General features: G+C 36.6%; 2 protein-coding genes across 10 annotated transcripts in view; one reads left to right on the top strand and one right to left on the bottom strand.

Annotated features, from left to right (window-relative positions):
• LOC122332297 overlaps nucleotides 1-2020 on the bottom strand; it is a 4175-nt gene extending 2155 nt beyond the window's left edge. For 2 of the 3 annotated variants that reach the window (XM_043229621.1, XM_043229629.1), the window contains exon 1: nucleotides 1762-2018. The gene's annotated coding sequence lies outside the window, so the exon portion shown is untranslated. Of the gene's footprint in view, nucleotides 1-1761 lie in introns of all 3 variants that reach the window. The other variant, XM_043229612.1, reaches the window with a different exon arrangement.
• A 785-nt stretch (nucleotides 2021-2805) lies between these two features.
• elac2 (elaC ribonuclease Z 2) overlaps nucleotides 2806-10000 on the top strand; it is a 19317-nt gene continuing 12122 nt past the window's right edge. For 3 of the 7 annotated variants that reach the window (XM_043235223.1, XM_043235219.1, XM_043235225.1), the window contains exons 1-13: nucleotides 2806-3207; nucleotides 4326-4376; nucleotides 4462-4532; nucleotides 4607-4671; nucleotides 4748-4805; nucleotides 6542-6610; nucleotides 6728-6883; nucleotides 8043-8098; nucleotides 8191-8249; nucleotides 8337-8409; nucleotides 8483-8595; nucleotides 9559-9657; nucleotides 9764-9902. In XM_043235223.1, the coding sequence (XP_043091158.1) occupies nucleotides 2954-3207; nucleotides 4326-4376; nucleotides 4462-4532; nucleotides 4607-4671; nucleotides 4748-4805; nucleotides 6542-6610; nucleotides 6728-6883; nucleotides 8043-8098; nucleotides 8191-8249; nucleotides 8337-8409; nucleotides 8483-8595; nucleotides 9559-9657; nucleotides 9764-9902 (1263 nt within the window). In that variant the 5' untranslated portion in view covers nucleotides 2806-2953. The remainder of the gene's footprint in view (nucleotides 3208-4325; nucleotides 4377-4461; nucleotides 4533-4606; nucleotides 4672-4747; nucleotides 4806-6541; nucleotides 6611-6727; nucleotides 6884-8042; nucleotides 8099-8190; nucleotides 8250-8336; nucleotides 8410-8482; nucleotides 8596-9558; nucleotides 9658-9763; nucleotides 9903-10000) is intronic. The other 4 variants (XM_043235224.1, XM_043235220.1, XM_043235222.1 and 1 more) reach the window with 4 other exon arrangements.

The following is a 10000-nucleotide window of genomic DNA, read 5'->3' as shown; positions in this document are numbered from 1 at the left end:
TGTTTTTCCTACTATGGTAAATTACGTAGGAAATTCGCAAATCTAAATAACTTTGCATTAAAACATCATGGAGACGTAGGGGTGGGCTCATTTTACTCGGCTAACCAATCAAAGTCTCAGGATCGCTGTGAAGGTGTCAAGCCACGCCCTAGCAACCATTTAGAGCACCCTAGCAACAGATCACATAGACTGCCATTACTATGGTTCAGATGGGTATGTTTGAATCAGAGCGTCATAGAGACATGGGGGTGGGCTCGTTTGAGTCGGGGCAGCAAACGGCCAATCATGAACTACTTCACCTGTTCGTAGCCACGCCCTACCAACCATTATCGATGACCTTAGCAACCAAAATCCAAACTTACATATTTTCAAAACAGAACGTCACAGAGACATGGGGGTGGGCTCGTTTGACTCGGGGCAGCTAACAGCCAATCCTGAGTCACCACAGACATCTCCTGTCCATGCCTTAGCAAGCATTATCAAACACCCTAGCAACCCGAACTCAAACAGGCATATCTTTCAATCGGAAAGTCATAGAGACATAGGGGTTGGTTTATATCATTCATACTGACAAGCAGTCTTTCTAATATCATGACTGATAGCTGCCGAGCCACCCCCTTAGCAACCAAACACAATACCCTAGCAACCTTTTAGCAAGACCTATATCTTTGCATCAGAACATCGTACAGACATGGGAGTTGGTTCTTCTTCAATAGTAAATAGCAACCTGTGTTATGTTAGCATGCTAGTCACTTGTTAATCATGCTAGCGACATGCTAGTCACTTGCTAATCATGCAAGAAACATGCTAGCGACATGCTAGTCACTTGATAAGCATGATAGAGACAGAGAGCAAACCGGACTTCAGACATGTTAGTGATGCTAGCAGTACTAGATGGCCCGATAGAAGACCCAAACCCACAATTTTTTAAAATTTTTTGTATTTAAAAAAGCCAGTGTCATTTGTATTTCTAGTTGTCGTGTCTTACAACTTAACACTGATGCTGGAGTTTTTGGATGAGCAAGATTTCTTGAATTTAAAAAAAGAAAGAAAAGAAAAGTAATTATGAATGGGAATACACAGAATTTCCAATGATTGTGGCGAATGTGCATCAGATAAAAATATTTATTCCATCACCAGATTTTCTCCCCACTTTCAATTGTTTTAAGTCAGTGAAAGGTTAGATTTATTTGTGAATTTATTTCAGTAAAAGATGAAAAATATAAACAATGCAGATTTATTTTCGCAGCTGCTTTTGCTCGTATTTACCAAGGGTGCAATATTAATGGAGGGCTACGGAGGACGAGAAATTACTTGAGTGTGAATAAATGAATGCATACATAAATGTAGAAATACATAAATAAATGCATACATAAATGTAGAAATACATAAATGCATACATAAATGTAGAAATACATAAATGCATACAAAATATTAAAAAAAATGCTTCAATAAATACAAAAATAAATAATTGTGTTTGCTTATTTTTACATTATTTATTTATTTATTTATTTATTTATTACTACTGATTAAATCATGGAACGCCATTTGGCGCACTATATACTATGAGGGACCCTGATTATCCTGCCCTTTTTTTTTTTTTTTTTTTACACATTAATCCGATAGAAAAGGCAGAGAAAGCAGGCTAGAATGTAAGCAAACTATAATAGTAATCCACATAAACTAGGCAAAGGCTGGCATGAAACTTAAAGTTCTCTCCTCGTTCTGTATGACTTCTGAAACTTTTAAGACTAGACCAACCTTGCTGCAGTCCTGGTCGAGGCTTGTATTTTTGTGCGTCTCGCTCCTTCTTTCCCCAGCGTCGCCTCACCCTAAAACAGGTTGCACTGGTTTACTCCACGGCGGGAAACAAAGTACGTGAAAATGAGACGCCCTGTCCGTTGTGCAGTAGAACACGTGCGAATGCTTTCTACAGACGAACGAAGACTGTAGTGAATTTAAGTCTGCGAAGTAAATAGCCGAGGAGAAGACGGATGTAGGTGACAGCGCTGTCCGATACGCGTTACTTTTCTCAGCGTTGCGCCGAATCGTCCAACCACAGTCGTTTGGGATTGCTGATATCACAGCACAGCACATCTTTAATAAACATTAAAAAAAAAAACGCAGTGAAGAGTTAAAACAGGAGAATTGTTATACTTGACTACTTTTCAGGCCATTTTAACCGTTTTATTAGAGCCTTACAACAATTTGATCATGTAGTTTTTATTGTTAATTTTTTATTATTATTTTTGATTATATTATATTATAATGTATTATATTATATTATATAATTTTAGTTTGTAAATATTTGCGCTATTTCTACGTGCGTCGAACGTCATCAGGCCATTTTATTAGAGCCACACAACAATTTTAGCACGTAGTTATATTATATTATATTATATTATATTATATTAGCCATTTTATCATGTAGTTATATTATATTATATTATATTACATTATATTATATTAGTTATATTAGCCATTTTTGGGCTATTTCTACGTGCGTCGAACGTCATCAGGCCATTTTATTTTTCCATAAAACAATTTTATCTTGTAGTTATATTATATTATATTATATTATATTATCTTATATTATATTATATTATGTTAGTTTGTAAAATGTGCGCGCCATTCTTGCGCTATTTCCACGTGCGTCGAACGTCATCAGGCCATTTATTTTTGCCATACAGCAACTTTATCATGTAGTTATATTATATTATATTATAATGTATTATATTATATTAGTTATAAATATAAATATATGTGCGCCCTTCTTGCTAGCGTTATTTCCACGTGCGTCGAACGTCATCAGCAAGCGTCGGAAGTGCGTCCAGCGTCAACACACGCGCGTGAGTCCCCCGAGCCGCCGCTCCTCGCGCAAACAAGCGGTCTGTGAGGTTCGCGTGCGACGACCCGCTCCTCTCAGCCGCGGCGCGTCGCGTCGACAAACGTTATGCTTTCGCGTCTCTGCGCACTCGGAGCGCTGGGAGCGTGTAAAGAGCCCGTGCCGCAGAGAGCCGCCAGACTGATGCAGACCCAGTCCTCCAGGAAGGCCAGGGCTGTCAGGGACACCCTGCGCCATGTGAAGGCGAAGGAGGGCCGCAGGCAGGGCGAGCTGCACGGGCCCTCCACCGTCTATGTGCAGGTGGTGGGCTCCGGGAGCAGAGACAACGGGGCCTCTCTTTATGTCTTCTCCGAGTACAACAGGTCAGTGCTGTGGGATGAAGTAAGGATGGGTGAGAAGAGTTCAGTGTCATGTAAACCCACCTATACTAATAGTAACCGAAATAAACGTATGTTAAAATATGGGTCAAAATTAATAAGCTAGGGTTTAACACACCAGTAGTATATAAACAGAAGAATGCCTGGCATGCATCTATAAATCTATGATTAAATGTAGAAAAGTATGTGCGTGATTTTATTGTTTGTTAGCTTATTCATATAAACGCTTACCTTTCATTTGAAAACCAAAACAAATATTAAGGAACGTTTACACGCAAATATAGTAGATAAAAGTAGCTACTTATTTGTTTTTGTATATATTTGAGTCACTGACCATGTAAACAGTATGTATATTTTGTTGGTTAGATAATAAAACATGCACTATTTATTATTTTTACTATAACATATATATATATATATATATATATATATATATATATATATATATATATATATATATGTGTGTGTATGTTATAGTAAAAATAATAAATAGTGCATGCTTATTTTTTTTTTTTTTTGTAAAAAATATATAATATTTGTTTGTAATAACAAACAAATGCTTTGTTTGTAATATTTGTATGTATATATATATATATATATATATATATATATATATATATATATATATATATATATATATTTGTATGTGTATGTATATATATATATATATATATATATATATATATATATATATATATATATATATATAATAGGCAAAAAAATACAAATAAAAAAACCATATATATATATATATATATATATATATATATATATTATTATACATTTACATATATATAAATCTCTTTTAGTAATAATATTTAATATTTTAGCAATGATATTTTATTATATGTTACTTTGCTTTATTTAATACAATCACTTGTCTTTCATTTAAAAAGCAACACACTTATAAAAATTATTATCGTTAAGAGATCAGTGATTAAAGATCACCAATAAAAATGGCGTGAAATTCTTGCCGCATTCCGATTCCTTTCAAAAAGCGAAACCTGCGTATTCTACTCATGGTGTATTTGTAGTCCTGTTTGATTATTCGCGTCTGAGCTGCATGTATTGTTTGTTGATGAAAGTGATTGTTTCGTGCGCAGGTATCTGTTTAACTGCGGCGAAGGAACGCAGAGGCTGATGCAGGAGCACAAGTAAGAGATCAGCCGGCACGCGTTTAGTCCGCCGAAGATCTCATCAGATTGCTCGCTGAAATGTGTGTGTCTCGTTTGCGTCCAGGATAAAAATCGCAAGCTTGGACAACATCTTCCTGACCAGGATGAGCTGGGAGACGGTCGGCGGTTTGTCAGGTCAGACGCGGGGCTTGATTCTGTAGCGTTTTCTGTAAAAGTAGTGCGGCTTTCACGTCTGTTTGTGCCCGCAGGCATGATCCTGACCCTCAAAGACACCGGGGTCCCTCAGTGCGTCTTCTCAGGACCCCCGCAGCTGGTACTGTCCTTCATACAGGTCTCTGTGTCTCGGCGCTCCTCGCGACGTCTCACTGAATTGTGTTTTGTTGCTTCAGGAGAAGTATTTGCAAGGCATTCGAGTGTTTTCGGGGCAGCTGGAAGGCATTAAACTTGGTAAAGTCCACCGTTATCCTCGTGTGGGTTACGTGCACCGTTACTGTGTGCTGAAACAAACCACGACTCTTTTATGAACCGTTTTTGTTTTATTGTCAATAAATAAGACGTCGTATATCAGATTAAAAACATAAACATAACAGCGAAGTTAACGTTAAAACTAAACCTTAACTTAAGCGTAAATGAACTTGTCTCAGATCAAATAAACTTAACTAAGTTGAGCTCAACTCAATTTAAATTCAACTTAACTTGGTATCACTTGAACTGGACTAAAATGAACAATTCAGCTGAATTTAAATTAAACTTGACTTGAACTTAAACTTGATTAAAATTCAGTTTCAGTTAAGACCAGCTCAACTACTGTATTTAATTAATCTTAAATTCAGCTCAGCTCAATTTGTCATAAACATACCTAAACCCAATTTAACTTAAACTTAACTTTAGTTTAGATCGCACCTAACTGAACTCGACTAAAATGAAGTCAGTTATAAATCAAATAACTCAGACTAATTTAAATTAAACTTAACTTTAGTTTAGATCGCACCTAACTGAACTCGACTAAAAGAAGTTAATTAAAAATGAAATAATTCAAACTAATTTAAATTAAATTAACCTTAACTTAGTTTAGATCGCACCTAACTGAACTCGACTAAAAGTCAATTAAAAATGAAATAATTCAAACTAATTTAAATTAAATTAACCTTAACTTAGTTTAGATCGCACCTAACTGAACTCGACTAAAAGTCAATTAAAAATGAAATAATTCAAACTAATTTAAATTAAACTTAACTTAGTTTAGATCGCACCTAACTGAAATCAACTAAAATGAAGTCAATTATACATTTAATAATTCAAACTAATTTAAATTAAACTTAACTTAGTTTAGATCACATCTAACTAAGCTTGACTAAAATGAAGTCAGTTATAAATTAAATAATTCAGACTAATTTAAATTAAACTTAACTTACTTTAGATCACACCTAACTGAAATAAACTAAAATGAAGTCAATTAAAAATGAAATAATTCAAACTAGTTTAACTTAAACTTAACTTAGTTTAGATCGCACCTAACTGAACTCGACTAAAATGAAGTCAATTAAAAATGAAATAATTCAAACTAATTTAAATTAAACTTAACTTACTTTAGATCGCACCTAACTGAATTCGACTAAAATGAAGTCAATTATAAATTAAATAATTCAAACTAATTTAAATTAAACTTAACTTAGTTTAGATCGCTTTTCTAACTGAATTCGACTAAAATGAAGTCAATTATAAATTAAATAATTCAAACTAATTTAAATTAAACTTAACTTAGTTTAGATCGCACCTAACTGAACTCGACTAAAATGAAGTCAATTAAAAATGAAATAATTCAAACTAGTTTAACTTAAACTTAACTTAGTTTAGATCGCACCTAACTGAACTTGACTAAAAAATGAAGTCAATATTTAACTTAGTTTTTATTAGTGCTGTAAATTTTTTATCTTTTTCTCTTTACATTTTCACTAGTTTCAACTCAGTGTAAGCTTAACTTAGCTTACCTTAATATAGCTTAAATTTAAATAAACTTAAATTAAAACCTCCCAAAAAATTATTGAATAATAAAAGGCGTTAAAGTATAAACTAAAATCGAAATGAAACGTGAAACGCATCTCTTAATAACAATAGATGAAATGTTTAGACTCCTCCTGATGCTTAAAAAACCCACTGATTGATTTAATCTGTGTCTGCAGCTATCAGACCGTATACAGAACCTCAATATAAAGACGACACGATGACCGTCAGCCAAGTCCCTCTCTTCTGTGAGTTTCTCCTCGTGAAATCAGTGTTTAAACGTAAAGCGTGTGTTTGTCGTGAGAGCACGTGCTCGGGATGCGCGCGAGTGGCTTTAACGGAGGAAAACTACGATTGTTTAAAAGCAGCTGGGCGTAAGGAGGAGGAGGAGGACGCCGGCGGTTCTCCAGGCTCTGGACACGGCAGCAGTCCCAGCGGTGGCCAGAAGGGGGCGTTCAGGAGACAGGACCAGCACGGGGACGGTCAGGGACTCAACGCCAGCAGAAACTCAGCCGGTCCAGGCCAGACAACACACACACACACACACACACACACACACACACTCCACACACACTCCACACACACACACACACACACACACACTCCACACACACACACACACACACACACTCCACACTCCACACACACACACACACACACACACACACACACACACACACACACACACACACACACACACACACACACACACACACACACACACACACACACACACACACACACACACACACACACACACACTCCACACACACACTCCACACACACACACACACACACACACACACACACACACACACACACACACACACACACACACACACACACACACTCCACACACACACACACGCCCACACACACACACGCTACACACACACACACACACTCCACACACACACGCTCCACACACACACACGCACCACACACACTCCACACACTACACACACACACACACACACACACACACACACACACACACACACACTCACACACTACACACTCACACACACACACACACACACACACACACACACACACACACACACACACACACACACACACACACACACACACACACACACAGATCTCACCGCTGCGTCTGCATGACCAAACACAAAGCACAAACTGTGTCGTTTATAGAAAAATGTGACACATTTTACATTTAATGAATGTTTTATTTAAATATTTTATTTCTATTATTATTATTATTATTATTATTATTATTATTATTATTATTATTAAATAAAGTACTATAATAATACAAAATAATTTTGTTGATTAAAAGAAATATATAATATATATTAATTTAAATTAAAATACCATTGAGTCCATTATATTGTATTTAATTTTCAACAATTTAAACTTAAAATCAAATTAATCAAATACTTTGTTTTTACATGAATTGTTTTGCCCGTAATAATATTAACGAAAAAAAAACATTTAATTGCATTGTAACTAGACAGTTTAATACAAATTGATATAATATTAATTAAATATTAAATAATAATAATGTTTATAAAATAAATAATTGATCGTTAAAAAGATCGGCGTCTTTTAACAAACGTCTCATTTTCGTAAAGTGCCGGTGTTCGCTTTCGTGTTTGTTTAGCACTTTGAAAGAGCAGCGGTATTCATTTTCTTTCTCTTGACTCCTTTCCACAGAAGACAAAGAAGCGTTTACTAGAGACTCGTCTTTCGTGGTGACCTACGTGTGCAAGGTGAGCAGAAGCGATGATTCCCAGCGTGTCCGTCGCCCTTTAAATCCACGTTTTGCTCAAAAGCGCGTTTTCCGTCTAACCTTTTTCCTCAGTTGCTCTCGAAGAAAGGAAACTTCATGGCTCTGAAAGCTAAAGAGATGGGCCTGCCGGTGTGAGTGTCTGACGTTTGATTGGCCCGGCTGTGATTGATTTGTGCTCGGGGCTGGAACGTAACCCTTGTTTTCTGCTTCCCCTGAAGAGGAACGGCGGCCATCGGGCCCATAATCGAAGCTCTGAAAGCCGGAAGAACTGTGACGTATGAAGGAAAAGAGGTGAGCGACGGCTGATTGCTCCGTTCTCAGACCCGGAGGCTCCTGGTTTCTCACGGTGCAGCGTGTGTTTCAGATCCGGCCCGAGGAGCTGTGCACCCCGGCCGATCCCGGACCTGTTTTTCTAGTCGTGGACTGCCCGTCAGACGACTTCGTCCAGCCGCTCTGCACCAATCGCGTCTTACAAAGGTCGACTGACGCTTCCTTACCGCTCTGAGAGTTACCCACATCGTACGATGCCTCTCTGCGTCGGTGAAATGTGGAAAAACGTACCGCGACGCAGGCCCAAATCATTTCACTACCAAGTTTTAGGATAAAAGCTAACAAGTAAAATGAGACGCTCTGTGCCGTTTTGTTTGCGTGAGCTGGCATAGAGACATTAGAAAATGATGGCCGGATTTTAAAACCAAAAAAAAATTTAGCAGTCATTTAGCAGACGCTTTTATCCAAAGCGATGTACAAATGAGGTAGACAATAGAAGCGATTTATATCAACAAAACATATAAATGTACTGAAATGTACTACATTATAAAAAAAATGTTTATTAATTTTTTCCCCCCAAAAATTACACAATTTCAGCATATTATTTATATATATATATATATATATATATATATATATATATATATATATATATATATGCATGCATGCACACACAGACATATTTTTATTTTGTCCAAAAAATATTTTTAACACATATAAAAACATACACATATATATATATATATATATATATATATATATATATATATATATATATATATATATATATATATATATATATATATATATTATTATTATTATTATTATTATTTTATTTTTTTATTTATTTATTTTTTTTTTTCATTGTGCATTCCAGTTAATCTAATGTGTCTGCATTTGTTTATATATACATATGTATGTGTGTGTGTGTGTGTATATCTATCTTACTACAAAAACTTTGGACTGATTTTGGCGTCCATCTGAACAAAAATAAGGCAGCAAGATTGAATGAAGTCTGTACACTTCCACAGTTTGACAGCAGATGGCGCTTCTTAGTAAAATAACTTCAGGCTGGTACGTCCAGTGAGTGTTGACCAGGCCTGGTCTGTGTGTCTATATCAGTCTGATACTGTGACGTGTGTGTGTGTGTGTGTGTGTGTGTGTGTGCAGGTATCAGACGGGGGGATCGGAGGATTCGGCGGCTCTCGTGGTTCACATGACTCCCGAGTCAGTGTTGGACACGGAGGAGTACAAGAGCTGGATGGAGAGGTACAGCTCCGTCTCTCACAGATCTGATCGTGTGTGTGTGTGTGTGTGTGTGTGTGTGTGTGTGTGTGTGTGTGTGTGTGTGTGACACGCGTCTGTTGTGTCTCAGGTTCCCCAGCAGCACTCAGCATCTGTTGATGAATGAGCAGACGTTCACGACACACAACACCCGCAGTCACAAACTCCAGACGCAGCTCGGCCTCATCCATCCTGACATCTTCCCTCCGCTCAAACTCTACAAGACCAAAGTACAGCACCAGCAGCGCACAGAACATTACTATAATTCAAATTAACATTACTTTTAGTTCACATTTTTTGTTTTGTTTTAACTAATGCATTCTTGATT

The sequence above is a fragment of the Puntigrus tetrazona genome, chromosome 3 (assembly GCF_018831695.1).
Source record: "Puntigrus tetrazona isolate hp1 chromosome 3, ASM1883169v1, whole genome shotgun sequence".
NCBI lineage: Eukaryota > Metazoa > Chordata > Actinopteri > Cypriniformes > Cyprinidae > Puntigrus > Puntigrus tetrazona.
This window is presented reverse-complemented; position numbering and strand designations above follow the sequence as displayed.